The sequence below is a fragment of the Myotis nattereri genome (genome assembly GCF_964212035.1).
Source record: "Myotis nattereri genome assembly, chromosome: 18".
Classification (NCBI taxonomy): Eukaryota; Metazoa; Chordata; class Mammalia; order Chiroptera; family Vespertilionidae; genus Myotis; species Myotis nattereri.
In genome coordinates this window covers 3,325,028-3,343,494 of record NC_138093.1, presented here as the reverse complement: position 1 = coordinate 3,343,494, position 18,467 = coordinate 3,325,028, and the positions used below count along the sequence as shown (strand labels likewise).

Genomic DNA, 18,467 nt, shown 5'->3' with positions numbered 1-18,467 from the left:
ATGTGCCTCGGAGCTTAGTAACTTGTAATACATGCAATTGGTGTAGGGAGGGAGGGAGGGAGGGAGGGAGGGAGGGCAGCGTGTCCCCCGTGGACGGAGAAGGTGATTTGCAGTGCGTGTGAGCGGTAACCAGCGCGGGATGACTAAAGGAAAAGCAGACCATTCAGTTTCTAGACCCCAGTCCCCAGTGTTGGGTGTGGGGGGGGGGGAGGGTGGAGATTCAAGACCAAAGGTGAGAGCCAGCTGGACAGGATCTAGCTCACGTGTGTGTGTGTGGGCGGGGGGGGGGGGGGGGTGAGCCTGGGCACGGTTAGGCACGTGCGCCCGCTGGAGGAAGGTAAAACTGGATTTGCCCAGTTTTGTGGTTGAGAGAGGGCATGTGGCAGCAGGATGTGGAAGTACTGCCTTGAAATGGCCTTTTTTCAAACCAGCAAGTCAAACCGATAGATTCTCTACTCAGGAAGCTATCAGCCGCCCCTTCTCCAGTCCCTTTTTGCCTCAAATCTGTTGTGGGCCCCGCTCACCCACGGGAGGGATGGCCCCGGACAGGACAGGCCCCAGCTAGAGTGCTTCTCATGTAATGAATTCATACGGGAGACCTTGACTGCATTGTGAAAAGCCAACCGATTCAAGCGATTCAAGCGATGAAAGCGTGCACCTTTATTGGAAAAAGCAGAAGCACAGCAAGCAAACCGCTACACCTGGCGGGAAGCGCAGACGCTCTCAGCTGAACTGAAGAGCAGTTGGGTGGGGGTCCCAGGCGGTATACACCTCCCGTCTGTGGCTGCAGAACTCCTCTGCTGACTGTTCGGTGCAGATTAATTCTCAGGGTCTTTTTTTTACTTGGCTGTGGCCTTTCCAGAACTCATGAGAAGCACCTGGCAACTCTATCTTGCCAAACCTGAGGCTGCTGGCTTCTCTCAGGGAGTAAAAATGCTCCCCCCCCCCCCATTCTCTCCTTAGGGAGGCTTTTAACCATTTGTTCTGTGACCTTGGCTGGGGAAGGTAATGGCTGGTTAGCTACAAGCTGGCTGCACATTGCCCAGGCTGTTTGGCCTTGTTTGAACTTTCCTGTCTCAGTTTCCCTATTCCTCCTGCCCTGGGATCCTGTAACAAAACCACCACCATCATCATCATCTTCACCAGCACCACCACCATCATCATCATCTTCACCAGCACATCTTTTCTCCAAACAACCATGTTACTCCATTTGTACCAAAATTAGCCCAAATATTCTACCTTTGTTTTATTGGTAAAATAAAAATGTCAAAATACTCCACAGTACCCTGAAAGGAGTAATTGCTCAATTAATGTTTTAAATATATGAATAATGATTTGTTCAGAATTTAATCTTTTTCCTGAAATTAGGAGAGGATTAGGTTGTGATGCTTCTTAAAGTTCAGAGTTCACTAAAGAATGGTAGGACATATTTTTATAGCCAAAATTTCTCCCGTCTTGGCTAAAGGATGCCCGCATTTCAGCAACACTGGTCTGTGCATCTGATGCATCAGTGAACAATCTGTTTACAGAAAGAGGGGAATATTGATTTGCTTACTCTCCACCTGAAAAGAGGCGATTAGAGAACAAGTTGAGCTGGAAAGCATTTGTCTAAAGCTCGTGCTACAAAATGCATGATACGGAATTATTCAGTATAAATTAGAAATGGAGGGTAAAGACATTGTTTTTGATAATCCAAAGTTTTTAAATGATAATTATATAAATATTTACTTTTTCTTCAAGTAGCACAGAATACATGTTGTCATAGAGAATGGTTATATCCTCCATAAGATAGAGAAAATTTAATGGACACATTTGTAAAATATTTCCAAAATTTAAAAATTATTTTATGTATTTTATTAACTTAGAAAATTATTTGATGATTTTGTTAATTATGGGAAAATGGAAGGATACTGGGCATAGGGTTAGAATAGGGAGGAGGAAGTTTTACAACTAGGATGCACATTTCTCAGAAGAATTTTCCCTAATTATCAGTATTTACATTGTACTTAGGCATATTTTATATTCAAACACCTGTTTTATTACTTGTATTTTAGGGTGAAGATGGTTTCCCAGGATTCAAAGGTGACATGGGTCTTAAAGGTGACAGAGTAAGTGAAAAGAAAATTTCCATTAGTACATACAATTATGTGCATGACTGGTTTTTATATAAAAGTTAGGTGTTTTAATCTTTGTGAAGATAATATAATCAATTGTCTTTTAGGTGTTCTATTAAATTTCCATATTTATAGCTATTTTTAAAAATCGATGATAAAATTGCTTGAAAGAAGTAACATAATGGGATTATTCTCAATTTAGTTGTATGTAGTGAGCTATGCTGCCTGGAACCTATATACCCACAACTTGTATGAATTTGTATTATATGGTGGTTTTGAATTTTTGACTAAAAAAACCCCTTTTTTCTGATAATGAATGTCTAGAAAACAAACAAAAATGTGAGTCGCCTTAAGTAAATTAACATTTTATTGGGAAGATTTATGTAATAACTAACATAATAGTACCTAATCAATCTGAAAAAGAAGCAAACTGTAGAACATTTGGTTCCCTAAAGTTCATATAAAGTCTGTTCCCAGGATGGTGGCTACACCTTTCATATCCTAGTACCCAGTGCAGATGAAAACCACATCTAAAATGGAGAACTTTTTAAAATATTCCACACAGTGATTTCCAAAGTTGCTATTGTCAGAGAGGAACAAGTATTTTTTCCTACTCTCCTGCTAGGTTCTCTGGCTGGAGCCCTTTAAAATCAGACTGACAGTAGAGGGATTAACAAGAGAAAATAAGAAGTTTGCTAGCTGGTGCATCATGTTTATACCTGGGAGCACTCAGTGATGACTAGTAGTAGCTCAAAGGGGTGGTTAGAACTTTGGCTTAGAAAGCATTTAGAAAGGGAACAATACATTTTTAGAGAAGTGAGGAGACACAGGAAGAGGACTTTGAGTTCCTGGGACTGCAGATAGTTGGAAGCACATAAAAGAGACATGAACAGCTCTTTAGTAAAATATGTTGTAGAAACCCCTCCTGTCTGCTTCTGGCTCCAGGTAGATAAAGGACTCATTGTCTCCAGTGATTACCTCCTCTCCTTTCTGGTTGTAAGGGGAGGAAGGATGCCTTTGCAAATTTTAGTCTTTATTTTAGGCAATTAAGGAGCAGGCAGAGAATTTTTAAAAAAATGAAACTTATTAGGGGAAAACTGGTTAAAAAATCATATAGGTTTCAAGTGTACAGTTGTATGGCATACCATCTTTTATTGCATATATCAGCTTCTCAATTGCCTTTAGGTCAAAATAATTGTTATGACAAAGTGGTATAATAGGGCTGGCATCTCCTACCACCCTATTATTATTTAATCTTGATTCTTATTTTTCTCTTTCATTCTGCAACACAGATGCATTAAAATTAATTTAACATGATACACAGTAGCATGGGCTTCTGTAGGTTGTCCAGTGTGAAACTATATCAGTTGTTTGTTAATTAACGTCCAACAAGCCTCATTATCATAGATAAAACATGAGCAAACAGGCCAGGAGGTGAAGAAGATGACGCTCTGATAGGCGATAATCTCTGCCATTCAATCTCCAATCTATTTTAAGTTTCAAAAATGCTGTTACTCTGCGTTTCAGGGAGAAGTTGGTCAATTAGGTCCAAGAGGAGAAGATGGCCCCGAAGGCCCCAAAGGTCGAGCAGGTCCCACTGGGGACCCCGGTCCTTCCGGTCAAGCAGGAGAGAAGGTCAGTGAGCAACTCTCCGTCCACAGATGCCCTTGAAGAAAATGCTCCGTGTCACTGACAAGTGCTTTTAATGACCCCTGTCGGGAGTCTAGAGGATCCTGTTAAATTCAAGCACATCCATACATAGTTGCGAGCCGCTTAGCGACAGGAACGCGTTGCTAGGTGATTTCGTTCTCTGCAAACATCGCCGAGTGCCCTCAGGGCTTGTCTGCCTGTTGTCCATCTGTGCAGGGCTGACCTGCAATCAGACCACTCTTTAGTTCAGTCTATAATGGAAAGGTCAGAACTATAATCCTAGTTTTTTACCTGGATTCATCTAGTAAAATACCCCATTCATTAAGTACTGCTCGTCTTTTGACGTAGGACATAGTAACTTAGACTTGTTTTTATTTTGTCTAAATGTACATATGAAAGATTGATGCTGTGTGTGTCTAATGTTTAAGACTTGGGCACATATTTCATCAAGCGCCCTTTCAGAAGATCTTAAGGAACATGGGTCACAGTAAAATTCCACAGACACGTTTTATTCATCTATGAATTTAGTTTCCTCTCCATCTATGATTTTTAAGCTAATGGTTTTCCAGGGCGGCCATTTTTGGTTAGTATAGCATTTTCATTCTCCAAGTATTTGTAACACCACTGTTATTTATCTGTTGGTTTTAGCACTTTTTACATGGAGATGTAATCTCATTGCATGAGAACAACATAGTTGCACATACAAACGACCACCTGCAGGAGTTAACACTCCACAGAAATCACTACTTAGCTATAACTTGCAACCTATGTGTATTTATTGATGCAGATACTTGAGAGAAAAAAAGAAGAAACTGCTCAAAATTGGGGAAGAATTTCTTAATATAGTTATTTAACTTTACTTATTCAGTGAGAAAAGGGTAAAGAACTTGTGAATGCTGGCTTTATATTTACTGTGAGAACTGAACTACTTTTATCAAAAGGATGAACTTTCTAATCGACATCACCTACCTTTCAGTGACATGGAATGCTGAGGAGCTTGGGTGTTTTCTTTACTCCGGGTAACAGCCCACCAAGGCTCCCAGCCCTCACATCCCCGGGCCCTGTGTCCCAGGGAGGGCCTGCCACTCGGGCAGCACAGGGAAGGGTATGACCGTGGGCACGTGGGAAGCCTGTCTGCAGCATCCTTTCTCCTCTTCAGATGAAGACAGTGAAAGTGTGGCAGAAACTTGCAGATCTTCCTTTCTAGTGACAAATATGTGGCCCTTCTAAAAAAATGACTAAAATGATCATTTAAGCTTAATTCAACCAAGAATTTGTTTTTAACTTTAGGGAAAACTTGGTGTTCCAGGATTGCCTGGGTATCCAGGAAGACAAGGTCCAAAGGTAAAGTAATTAGCTTGCTTTTTAGAGTGTATTTACTAACATTTTGTAGAAACAGTTAAAATTGTTTACCTTTATTTTTTTTTGGGGGGGGGGGGGGCATGTAATATGACAGTATCTTGAAATTTCACTTCCACTCATTCAAAATTATTAATTATTAGGCCTGTTAGATCTTATAATTTAAAGTGTGTTATCAAAGATGCACATAGATTACCATATCACAATCTAAAAAAAATTTTTGGTAACTGTATTTCAGTGCAGTTGTTTCCCTTTGTAAGTCTATCTACTTTAATGCATTTATTACTATTTTAAGGTTATCTGTATTGTCGAAAGTTTTACAGATGTCCCCCCCTCCCCCTGTCATTGACCTCCTCCACCCCGCACCCCACCCCCCCCACAGGCCTTCTCCCTCCACCCTCTTGTCTGTGCCCAGGGGCTATGCACACATGTATGTACATTCTTTGGTTAATCTCTTCCTGCCTCCCCACCCCTCTTCCCTCTGAGATTTGTCTGTCTGTTCCATGCTTCCATGGCAAAATGTCAAAATATCTTTTGGGGGGGGGCACCATTCAACCCCCTACGCCACCTAAATGCTATATTTTTCTCAGTGAAGTATATGTATGTTATGGATAAACATAGATGGTTTTAAAAATACATGTTTACCATGGTGTGCTAATTTTTCTCAAGCTAATTTATAGAACGTCATTACGGCTGCACTTGTTGCATTGACTAGATACAGTCAAGTGGTTAAACGAGTTAATATATAAATTCTTGTTATTGATATTAAGGTTGTTAAATACCCATGAGATTATCTGTCTGTCTATCTAACATCCATCTCTGTTTGACCCATTCAGGCTTGACAGGTATAGTAGGTAGAAATAAATCCTAATTATATAACAATCCCCAAACATTTATCTATTAATAAGCTTCACAAATAATCAGTGGGAGAAGGAAATGTCCTTTCCCCTCACAAGTGTGAAAACAGGCACTCGTCATCATGTGACAGCACTATTTGAGGCTTACTGTGTGGTCTTGTAATTTTCCTAGAAAAATTATTTTCTAGAAAATACATATTATACATATTACTAGAGGCCCAGTGCACGGCATTCGTGCACCGGGGTGTGTGGGAGTCCCTCAGCCCGACCTGCACCCTCTCCAATCTGGGAGCCCTCAGGAGAGCCCTCTCCAATCTGGGAGTTTCTGTCTGTCTTTGCAATCATATGAGCGAATTGTCTGAGACCTCAACTCAGTTTGGTTTGTTGCTCACAGAATAATAGAGGCTTTTTTTTTTTTCTTTGCTTCATTGGTGGAGATTTCCTGGAAGTTTTAGGATCTCTTCCCTTTAATTTTTCCACAACACTCTGATTTTACTCATGTCTCTCACCTTTGCTTTCCCTCCATCCCCCACCACAACAGTAACTTGCTCCAGGCTCACTCTGCTCTAGTGTCTAGCAGTGGTTCTCAACCTTCCTAATGCCGCGACCCGTTAATACAGTTCCTCATGTTGTGGTGACCCCCAATTTCATTGTTACAAATTGAACATAATTAAAGCATAGTGATTAATCACACAAAAATGTGTAATTATATATGTGTTTTCCGATGGTCTTAGGCGACCCCTGTGAAAGGGTCATTAGACTCCTAAAGGGGACGTGACCCACAAGTTGAGAACCATTGGTCTAGGAGCTCCATATGCCACCAGAACTACAATTCCCTGCATTCCTGGTGCTCCCCGAGCTATTGGTTTTCCCTTCCTGCTCTGTCCCCATGTCCCGTGGCCTCCCACTCTGCCAAGTCCTCCAAACCACCAGCTCCCCTCTCTGCTCTCCATCTGGCAGCTTGGGGAGCCAAGTTCCCCAAGCCACTCCACTTTCTGCCGGCTCTCCCGCTCTGCTCTCCGCCTGGCACCTGTGTATGCAAATTGACCCGCCATCTTTGTCGGGTTAATTTGCATAGTCACGCCTGATTGGCTGGTGAGTGTAGTGGAGGGACGGCCAATTTACATGTTTCTCTTTTATTATGTAGGGTAATTCCTATTTCCTCTGTAGTAGGAGGTGAACATGAGCCTTTGAGCCTGGTAAAGTAAGAGTCCTATGGCTCTGATTTTAAAATAACCCAGGCATCATTCATTCACTGTCTGTGGCTGTGTTTCAAGCACTGATCAGGAATTTTCCCATTAACTACCATCCCTGCTCCCCTGTCCTGCCTCTCAGGTACATGCTTTTCAAATGCCAGCATTCTCACAAGTGCGAGGAGTGAGAGAAGACATTCCGGGCACAGCCCTGGGGTTCAGCTCTCCTCAGGTTACCCCCGGAATTACTGATCTAATTAGGAGGGTGAATTGCAGTTATGCTTCTGCTTTGATTTAAAAACACGAAACTGTCATGTTATTTGAATTTTCTTTTATGAGTTTGACATGCTTATGTTTTGCTGTTTTTCACAGGCCACTTCTCTGTTCAATATTCTTTGAGTTTGGGGTTTTATTATTAGTATTAGCAAAATGCTTCAGCATGACTAGAGAAGTGTTTCTTTCTAGCAGAATCAAACATTTTCCTTTATATTAAAGTTGCTAAATACACATGAGACTCTCTAGCTTAAATGTTTGAAATTTTAGTCTTTATTATTTTCTATAACTTTTCTTCATACATTTTATTCTGTGCTCGGAAACCATTTATGTTTCTCAGTTCTACAATAAAAAAATGATTGGCACATCCAAGATCAAAGATAACTTGAAAGATAACTTTCGTATGTGGAAGCCAGTGAATTTTAAATAGATTTAAATCTTGCTGATCTTCTTCAAGCAATTTAAAGACTATAATTAGACAATATAATGTATCCAGTATCTTACTAGCAAAATCTTGGTGGGTATTAAAAGATGCACTCATCCTGTGTACTATAAAGTGGTAGGGAGCTATTTCAAAAAGTAACATCTATTTTAAGACAGGACACTTTGATAGTTAAAACAGCATTTAAAACAATTTTTACATTTCACACTGACTGAGCCTTTTTTGCCATTAACCTTTGACTTTTGACCTTTTGCTTGCTGTTTCTTTTTCTGTTGAAAAGCAGACGATGCCTCTGTGTGGAACTTACATATTTGGTGATAATTCCTTCCGTGAGAAAGAAAAGAATGATTTAGTACAAACTGCCCAGTTGTTAGATTGGACATTTTTGTCTGTTTCCCATACATTTCTTAGAGCAGAAGCTATATAAGAAAATAAATTTATTAAAAACAAAATTGATGCATAAGAGCCATTTGTTTTAGTGGAGTTTCTCTGAATGTGTTGCCTATCTATGCCGCTCGGGACAGGAGTGAATATTTGTCCCTAAATAAAATCTGATAGAAGTAAATTATTTCCATATTCCGTTATACTCGCTTATCAAATTCCCAGCGTATCACAAAGTAATACTGCACCAGACACAACTATCTGATTCTCTGTAGAGAAAGAAAAGAGGCTTTGAACGCCTTCAAAAATGTAATTTGCAGACCTCTCCCCCATGCTGTGAACATTAGGCGTCCTAGCCCTTGTCCTAGGGTCGGACATAGTCGTCTCTGTGGGCGTCAGAGATCTAGTGGGAAATGGGTTTGGGTTAGTGCTCTGACCATCAGCTGCCACTGGCTTTGCACGCTTTCCTGACTTGGGGAGGAAATGGGAATTGACAGCCTCCATTCTGCACGTGTGACCTGGAGAAACTGTTAATCATGCGGATTCCTGAGTCAAAGGTCCGCGTGGGACCTGGCCATCCTGATGTCAGCAATCGCTCCAGGTTTTTCTGACACAGAGCAGCCATTTACCACGTGGAGAAACATTCAGGGGTATTTCAGTCCAAATGAGTGGATAAAAAAAAAAAAAGCAAAAAGTGTCTTCCAGTCAAAGAAGGCTCATTATACTTCCTTTCGTGCCTGGGGCACGTGTCAACAGGACCGCCTTCTGCTCTTCGATGGGCATTTCATCGTTGTTGCATTTAATTCCCACGGTGGTCCAGATGGGAACAGTGAGTCCTGGGGAACTCGCCCTCTGCCCCGCCCCCGTCTGATAATTAGCAAGTCGAACAGCACGGACTGGAGCCCTAATCTGCTCTGTCTCATGAGACGGTACCGAGGCCACAGCCACAGCCGAGCTCACAGGAATCTCTGAGCAGATGGAAGTCTGGACATGTGCACCAGGAGAAATGGGGAACTAGGGTGCAGTTCATTTCTAAAATGTGGTCGTTTGTAGCGGAAATGACATAACACTTTTACTGTGCGTATTACATCTTTAGCCATTTATTGCTGTCATTGTCATTTTTAATTATATATATATAATTTATTTCAGAGAGGAAGGGAGAGGAGAGAGAGAGAAACATCCATGATGAGAGAGAATCATTGATCAGCTGCCTCCTGTACACCCCCTACTGGGGATGGAGCCCATAACCCGGGCATGTGCCCTGACAGGGAATTGAACAGTGACCTCCTGGTTCATAGGTTGACGCTCTACCACTGAGCCACCTCGGCCGGGCTCATTGTCAGTTTTACACCTTTCCTTCCTTGATCCCGATCTCCCCCAAATTCCCTAGTACCTGTAAGCTGTTGCCTGGCCTCATTTCGCAGAAGAGAAAACAACAACTCTAGTCAAGGAAAATGAGTAACACTCCCAAGGTACTTAGGTGAATGCATGACAGAGACAAGTCTTGAATTTATGCCTTTGAAATTCCCAGAGCAGGACGGTGACGCTGGCCTGCCTCCTTAGAGCTCAGCTAGTTCTGACTAGTCAGACATCACACGGGCAAGGGGAGGGAGATTCGGTGTCTGTGACTTGATCCAGTTCTAAAGGAATGAAATTACTCAATGAAGAGTGCTGTGTAGACTCATCCCAGAGTGTTAATTCCGGACAATATAGTATAAAATGCTCATTTTAATATTTGATTATTCATATTGAAACCTAGGCGTTTTCTCCAGAGTTGAAGCAAGTATGAAGAGTTAGACGTTAACCATTTACTGACTATAAAATGCCCATTGTCTGTAGTTGCTCTTTTCTAATATGAGAAATGACATATTTGATTCATGATTTTACCAAAAGTAAAAAACTGAAAATCTGTTTTATCCGTTCATGCTTCCAATGCCTCCAGGATTGCCGACGCCCCTGTAAGTTTGTCCTTAAATACATGGGTGGAGCTTGTATGCGCATTAATGCACTTTTCATTTAAATAAGACCAGCTTGTGAGAAGCACTGTGTTCCCCAAGATTCCCACTTGTGGTTAAATGTCAGTTACCAAGTTCATGCTTCTTGTCTTCATCTTTGCAGGGTTCCACTGGATTTCCCGGGTTCCCAGGGGCCAACGGAGAGAAAGGCGCACGGGTACGATGCTCACGTCTATTGCTCTGGCCTCGCTAGTGTAATGCCCTTGCCGAGGCCCCCTCCCAGCCCAGACCCGGCTCCCTGTGCCCACCAACCCTGACCCAGTCTCAACTGTCTTTGCAGGGCGTCGCGGGCAAGCCAGGCCCTCGCGGGCAGCGCGGTCCCACGGTGGGTACCTTACATCCAATCCACATTTTCCTTTCGGACTTAATTTTCCAAGATGATTTTCTCCAGGAATAACAATGTCTCTGGCGCCTCTGGCGTGGCGTGAGAGTGACATGGTCTTCTGTTCTCTGCAGGGTCCTCGGGGTTCGAGAGGAGCGCGAGGCCCCACGGGGAAGCCGGGTCCGAAGGTACTGTCCGCGCCTGTCTCCTCGGGCATCGCTGTAAGCGCTCCGTCCAGGGACCATGCTGGGAGCAGGACTCTCACCGGGTTTTTCCTTCTGTTGTTGGCAGGGCACTTCGGGCGGTGACGGCCCCCCAGGCCCTCCTGGCGAGAGAGTAAGTATGAGACGGGCACATCAGATAGAATCGACTCGAAGATTTTGCAAGTGATTACATTTCTAGGAAAGGGAACACGTGTCTGCAGCACATATCCATGGCCGTCCACAAAATCCAGCGAGAGCTGAAACATTCCTAGTCTTTAACTGACTCCTCTAAAAGAAAGCTTCATCTTCCTACTTTTTTTAATCCTCACCCGAGAATATTTTTCCATTGACTTTTAGGGAAAGTGGAAGAGAGAAGGAAAGACAGAGAAACATCGATGTGAGAGAAACACATCGATTGGTTGCCTCCTGCACGAGCCCTGACCAGGGCCCAGGCCGGGGAGGAGCCTGCAACCTTAGTACATGCCCTTGACTGGAATCAAACCTGGGACTCTTCAGTCCACAGGCTGACACTCTATCCACTGAGCCAACTGGCTACTACATCTTTCTATTTTTTAAAAATATTTTTATTCATTTTTAGAGAGGAAGGGAGAGGGAGAGAGAGAAACATGGACGGGACTGCCTCCTGTACACCCCCTACTGGGGATCGAGCTCACAATCCAGGCGTGTGCCCCGACAGGAAATCGAACCATTGACCTTTCCGAGAGCATAGGACAATGCCCAACCAACTGAGCCACACCGGCCAGGGTCCATCTTTCTTTTGCACACAGGTTAAATGCTACTGAGCTTGTCACAGAAATGAGAGAAATAACACGTGTAATTGGTCTAAGATGTCACTCTTAAACTCAAGCCAAAATAATATTTTTTTCTTTTAAACAGACGCATAACACCAATGCCTCCTTCACTTTATGTTACACATTGATCCTCATTAAGTCCATGGAGCTGGCCAGCAGCATGATGCTGGTACAATGCAAACTCCCCGCGGCCATTAAATCATAGCCCATATGCGCTCACATTGAGATAAAACATCTGTTCCCGTAAATAGAAAAACTGTTTATTTCCAATTGATGTAAACTCAAGCTAAATACACATGACTAAGCACGCCCTTTATTTTATTTTAGTTTTTTGGCAAAAAGGATCATTTTTGTAGTCAGATTTTGAAAAGCTATCCTCTTGAAAGAACTTTAAATATTAAATTGAATTACTGTGAAAGAAATTAGACTCACTTTAAATATTCTATAATTATTTTTAGTATTATGCAATCAGACATATTTTTATATTATTTTTTGAATTTATAAAGAAGTTACACAAAAAGAAAAACAGAACTATCCTACAATGTATAACTTAAAACTGAGAATAAGTAAATTTTTTTTGGAATAATGTTGGTATTTGTGACAAATGTCAGCAGATGAGACAAAAGAATAAATCCTTAGTTGTAGTCATTTCCAGCTTTGGTTTATATTTAACTAAATTAAACTTTCTACCAAATATTTCTCACTGTTGATGAACTATCCTCAAATTAAGTCCATCCTGTACAATTTGAGCTCATAAATAATACATACATTTTGAAATTTTTTATGGACCAAGTCATGTTAATAAGAGGATACAGTCAAATTAATTAAGATGGCTGACTCACTGAATGGAGTGGAAGCATTTAAGAAATTGTAGCACAACTAGGAATTTTGTCTTTAAAGCACAAACTAGTTTTTCTTTACGTATTACTTGTGCTTCCCAACATTTCATGATCAACCATGTCTTCACAATTTTATTTTGGAGCACAACACTGACCCAATAGCATGCTTATGTGTAATTGTAAAAACACTTCAAGAACAAGAAGTGGATATTTTGAAGATAAATTTAAAGGCTGATCCAAAATAATTTTTTTCCAAGGAACATTTATACATGTTTTAAACATATAGAACGTATTTCTTGTATTCTTTGGAGTTGGTGGACATTTCCTCCCTAGTGTACCCTCATTCTCTGCAAAGAATTTTTATAATGAACTGTTTAATTACATCTTAGGCACACAACTGAAAAATGATAGAAATAATATGCAAATATAGTATATCCTACAAGTTAATAAATATGATCACTCATACTCAATTATTTGCAGCTCAGGGGTGCCTGTTAGTAAATACTTGGTTAATACAGCATTCATTTGGATCTGGGATGACCAGATTTAGCAAAAACAAAACAAAATCAAAATAAATAAAATAAGTGAGACATCCAATTAAGTTGAACTTTTACATAAACAATGAATAATTCGTGACATAATTATGTCCCTTGAAATATTTGGGACATATTAAAATTATTCATTATTTATCCAAAATTCAAATTTCACTAGACACTGGGTATTTTATCTGGCAATTCTCATTGAGTTTCAATACTATTTTTACAGAGTCTTTATTTTTTACCCCCCCCCCCGGAAACTCTTTTGATTAATTCAAAAAGAATATGTCAACACTCTATTGTGGAATGTTTTAAAGAAAGACCCAGTGTTGCATCTTTCTTTTCTCTGAGGAAGTGAGTAAAATGAGATACAATCTTCAAAAGTAACCTATTTTAAGTACAGGGATTGGTTAAAGGCATCTTCCCTGGTCTTTTTGAGGAAATCACTTATTTGTTTCCTTCTAGTTTATATGACTAGAGTCAGAATATGTAGAAAGGCCATTTAAAAAAGAATTTTTCTTTTGGGGGATTTGGAATTGAAATATCCCCCTTGTCGGCTGTTTCTAGCTAATGTTCAAAGCAGCGCATCTGTGGAACTTGCTGGCCCAGCCCTAGCTGACACCTTTACTATGAACGTGCCGTGTGGCCCTGGGTGCTGAATCGTGTGAGAAAGCACCCCCTTCGCTCTTCGCTGAGCACAGGCGATCTCTGTGTTGCCATAGTCGTCAGCGTGGGGAAGAAGCTCCGTGCTCCTTGTGCTTCATCTGTAGACGCACCCGCGAGGTGTCAAGGCGTGTTGTAAGGCGCGTTCTCAAGTGTTCCCTCTGCTCTTGACTTTCAGGGCCCTCAAGGACCTCAGGGTCCGGTTGGATTCCCAGGACCAAAAGGCCCTCCTGTAAGTGAGAGTTTTCTCCGTCTTTCTTCATGTGAGAATGTGGTGCATTTTTGAGAGACATGGCTTATGTTGAAACCATTTCTCGATACACACATTGATGACAATTCCTACGAGAACAAAATTGCAATGAATGACGTCACATTCTACAGATCTTTTCACTTTGTGATGTTTACTGAGTGTTTCTGGTTATCATGTAATTATACCTTACTAAATGTTCTTTCAAAGTGTATCAAAGGCTAGAACAACATGAATATTGTTCTCTCTCAATGACTCCTCTACTGCAACTAATACCACTCATGGCATAAAAACTGATATCCAATGGCCCTTCAAATACATGCGGGTCGCAGACTTCTCACTGTCCTCACTGGTGGAAGGGATGCGGGAGCGCTCTGGAGCATCTGTTGTAAGTCACTAACCCCATTCAGGAGGGTTCCACCTTCATGACTGAAGCACCTGCCGAAGGTCTCCCCTCAATAACATTACCTTAAGGGTTACGTCTTTACAAAAAATTCTGATTTCAGAAAGGAATGGGCGGGGGGGGGGGGTGGAGAGAGAGAGAGAGAGAGAGAGAGAAAGAAAACATCAATGATGAGAGAAACATTGGCTGTCTCCTACATGCCCCCTACTGGGGATCGAGCCCACAACCAGGCATGTGCCCTGACAGGGAATCAAACCTTGACCTCCTGCTTCTTAGGTAGATACTTAACCATGGAGCCACACCATTCAGGCAAGGGTTAGGGTTTTAACATACAAACTTGGAGTGACACAGCTTTTTGGCCATAGCATCACCCATCATCTAAGGAGGCTGTTCTGAAAGTGTGGTCCCTGGACCAGCACATCAACACTCCTGGGATTTGTTAGAAATGCAAAGTCTTGTCCCAGCCTCACTCGCCTACCTGCTCAGAGCTTGGGGCAGGGGGGTGGGGGGGTGGTGGGGGAGGGTCTTCTTAGCAAAGTCTCCAGGTAGTTCTGACAAATACTCAACTCTGTTCACCACTGTTCTTGTCTAGACTTGAATGTGCACACAGATCATGTTGGCACCTTGTTAAAAATGTAGATTTTGATTCAATAGGTCTTCGGTGCATTCTGTACGAGTCTTGCAAAAAGGAGCCGTTCAGAACATTCTAAATTAAGATGTTAAAATTTTAAATAAATGTTATATGTGATTACATTATATATTTAAACATGTTGAAAATAATTTATAAATAAATACATATATTCTCCAATTCTTATTGAGTTTGAACAACCCTTTATTTCACTGTTACTTTCAAATGTGACTTCAGCTCACATCTTTAGAAGATAAATTATTTATTGTGAAATACTGACTTGAATAGTAAATGTTAAGGCAGTCACTTGCCTTCTACAATAATTTCAGACAGTATGCGCAGTCTACACAGACACATGTACAGGTATGTTTAAAATATTAGTTTAACACTACAGTTTTATTACTGCAAACAGATCGAGAGCAGATTATCTGCATTACTGCATTATAAACAAATTAATGCAAATAGCTAATATTAAATGTAGGATAATAACTACACATAGGATTCTTTTCATGAGTATTTCGAAGCCACGTGCATAGACCACTGTTTAGCAGCATAAAAACTAGTGTCATGTGTAACTTGCACATTATCACACCGTTTACTCGTGGCCATATGTTTAAGGATTGTTTCCCTTCGTGCAATGTAACTCTATTGTCAGGGAAAGCCACTCGACCCACTTTCCTCAGACTTTTCCAGCCTGTTCTCTCGTGCCTTTCCCACAAGTTTGGAGCCATTGGTCATGCGTGCGTTCTGTCTCTCCGAGGCGTGAGAAGTGTCAGTGCCTCCGCTTGAACGGAACGCACTCTTGTTGGAGAGACATGACAGTGCTAAGGAACTTGCTTTCCCTGCGGAGCAGAGTGGTTGCTATACTCTGTTTCTCTGGCAAGTGAAACGTTAGAGCATGAGATAGAAGCACCCATCATTTCTCCGGGGTGCACTTGCATAATGTTTAGGGAAGAAATGCCTTCCTCTCTGTGATGGAGAAGGAAGACGTGGGTGGAGGGTGAGAGCAGCCTCCTCTTCCTGCAGGTTAACCGGTCCATCTTCATTGTAATCATGAAATGTATGCTGTGTACACACAATGTACACATACACACGTACAAATACGGATTGTGGATTCAGTGCTGAGGATAGTCATGATTAGAATGGCAATGCCAAGCCCATGCCAGCATACAGTTTCCCCACTTAAGGGTAATGTTTAACTTGAGGCGATGAAGATCTATAGTATGACTGTGATAAGACACATTCTACTTACAGGAGAGGAAAATTCAAAACGCAGTTCCTAGTACCTAGATATGTAAAAGTTGCCTTGGAACGAAGGAATGGTTAAATGGCATCGCATTTTGGGGGCCTTGGTTAAAAACATTCCAGTTTTGGTTCTGGGGGGAGGATGGCATCAGAATCGCTGGAAAATAATGAGCCAGTCCCTGAGCAAGCCATGATCTCGGGAAATATCACAAGAGCAGCCTTTAACTACCCCCCTTAGCTCACCTGGCCACCCGTGTGTCCGCAACGATGAGATGAGGGAGCAGATGGGTACGAGGCGAGACCAGGACCCTTCTTCCTGAAAGGCTGTAGCCGAGCTTTCTAGAAAAGGCTCCTTCCAGGGAAGGACAAGATTTTGAAAATGAGCTTATTTCTAAATAAACCCCTTATTCAAACTCAACATAGAAAAAGCATGATGTTCCAAAGCAGATTTATGTATATAGCGCATTTGTTTAAACAAATACAGAGATGTATTTAAATAATTAACATATCATGACAAGTATATCTGTCATCATTAAAATGTTATTAAAATGGTGGTTTTTCTTCATTTATCCAGAATGGCAAGGCTATGTGTGCCCACCTCCAGTAAACATGTCTTGAAATGTGAACTGATCCTTAGAATGGCTTCTGAGGAGGATGGATAATTCATAGCGCAGCCTAAAGAAGCAGTCTATTGCTCCTAAGTGTCTGAAACACAGGAACCTCACTGAGTTGTTTACTTTAAGTACTTAGTTAATTGCTTCATTTATTTCTTCGGTCATGACGAAGACAGCATCTTCTACAAAAAAGTGATAGCAGAGTAGACCTGCTCTCCAGTGCTTAACAAACATGATGCTTCCAAGAAAATTTGAGAAATCCTACTGGGAAAAATTGGTCCTGATAATGTCTAAAATTGAGCGTAGTACCTTCTTTCCTTTTCTTGAAGCAATTGAGAGGTAACTGCCATTGTTTATAACATAGAGTTTGTGTTTCTTTTCATTGTCAGTTAAAAGCTCAGACCACCACTAGAGGGCACTGTCTTTCTCTCCTTTCCAAGTCTTGATGGGTTGAAAATTGATCAGAAAAGGAGGGCAAAATATATTCATATTTCAAGTACTAAAGAACTAACATTTTGCAAAAATAAAAACAAATATTTGTCACTATTACTTTTAAAAAGGTAACTACTAGTGAACATAATTGAAATGTAAAATGTTCAGATTAGGGTTGTACAATTTTCTCTTGGTCTCCGTTCAGATAGAATTATACCAAAAATCATATATATATATATATATATATATATATTTTTTTTTTTCAACAGAACATCAAAAATACAATATCTAATGAAAATACAAGAACATTATCTAACATATTGCATGAGACTATACCACAAGTCATACATATTTATAGCATGTGGTGTCTTATTTGTGATTTCAGGGACCACCTGGGAAGGACGGCCTGCCAGGGCACCCTGGGCAACGTGGAGAGACTGTAAGTGACCTCCCTCTTCCTATTGAAATTGTCCTTCTCTAGCACCTCATCCCTGAACAGAAAGCTACTGTATTTAACAGCTCAATTACCAGGTTAAGACAATGGAGAAATTGATACTATTGAAACTCTTTTTTTTAAAAAAAAAAAAAAGAAGATATTTTTATTGATTTCAGAGAGGAAGGGAGAGGGAGAGAGAGAAACATCAATGATGAGAGAGAATCATTGATCAGCTGCCTCCTGCACGCCCCACACTGGGGATCGAGCCCGCAACCTGGGCATGTGCCCTGACCAGGAATCAAACCGTGACCTCCTGGCCCTCAATCACTGAGCCACGCCGCTGGGCCTATGGAAACGCTTATTAAAATATATTTTTAAAATGCATAAATAGGACCATGCTTGTATCTAAACACCTAAAAGGACAGACTTGAGGGCATGGGATGTTAGTTGATTTGCTTGTCCTGATGGTCAATTACAGCATCTTGGGATGAGCTGATGGGGAGACCCCATTATTTTTGTGACACCTCCACCCTGGCCCTTTCACTGAAGTCTTTGTTTGCAGATATATTCCAGCCAACCCTATCACCCCTCCACCCTCTAAAGGAAACACATTAAAGTAAGCCATGCAGGTGACACATTCTTCTTCTCTCCAGAACAAAAGGATGCAATGTTTTCTGATGTTGAAACCACAAGGCTAGGTCAAATGCATCCTCTTGCCTCCAGTAGAAAAATATGAATGGGAACATGTGACTGAATGTTCTTTTAACGTTATGAACAGTGTAACATTAAATACATGGGTAGGG

At 41.3% G+C, this 18,467-nt stretch overlaps 1 protein-coding gene across 2 annotated transcripts in view; it reads left to right on the top strand.

Annotated features, from left to right (window-relative positions):
• COL11A1 (collagen type XI alpha 1 chain) overlaps positions 1–18,467 on the top strand; it is a 140,806-nt gene that overhangs the window by 72,373 nt on the left and 49,966 nt on the right. For both annotated transcript variants that reach the window (XM_081112001.1, XM_081112002.1), the window contains 9 exons: positions 2,055–2,108; positions 3,642–3,749; positions 5,055–5,108; positions 10,388–10,441; positions 10,565–10,609; positions 10,741–10,794; positions 10,898–10,942; positions 13,838–13,891; positions 17,614–17,667. In XM_081112001.1, the coding sequence (XP_080968127.1) occupies positions 2,055–2,108; positions 3,642–3,749; positions 5,055–5,108; positions 10,388–10,441; positions 10,565–10,609; positions 10,741–10,794; positions 10,898–10,942; positions 13,838–13,891; positions 17,614–17,667 (522 nt within the window). The remainder of the gene's footprint in view (positions 1–2,054; positions 2,109–3,641; positions 3,750–5,054; positions 5,109–10,387; positions 10,442–10,564; positions 10,610–10,740; positions 10,795–10,897; positions 10,943–13,837; positions 13,892–17,613; positions 17,668–18,467) is intronic.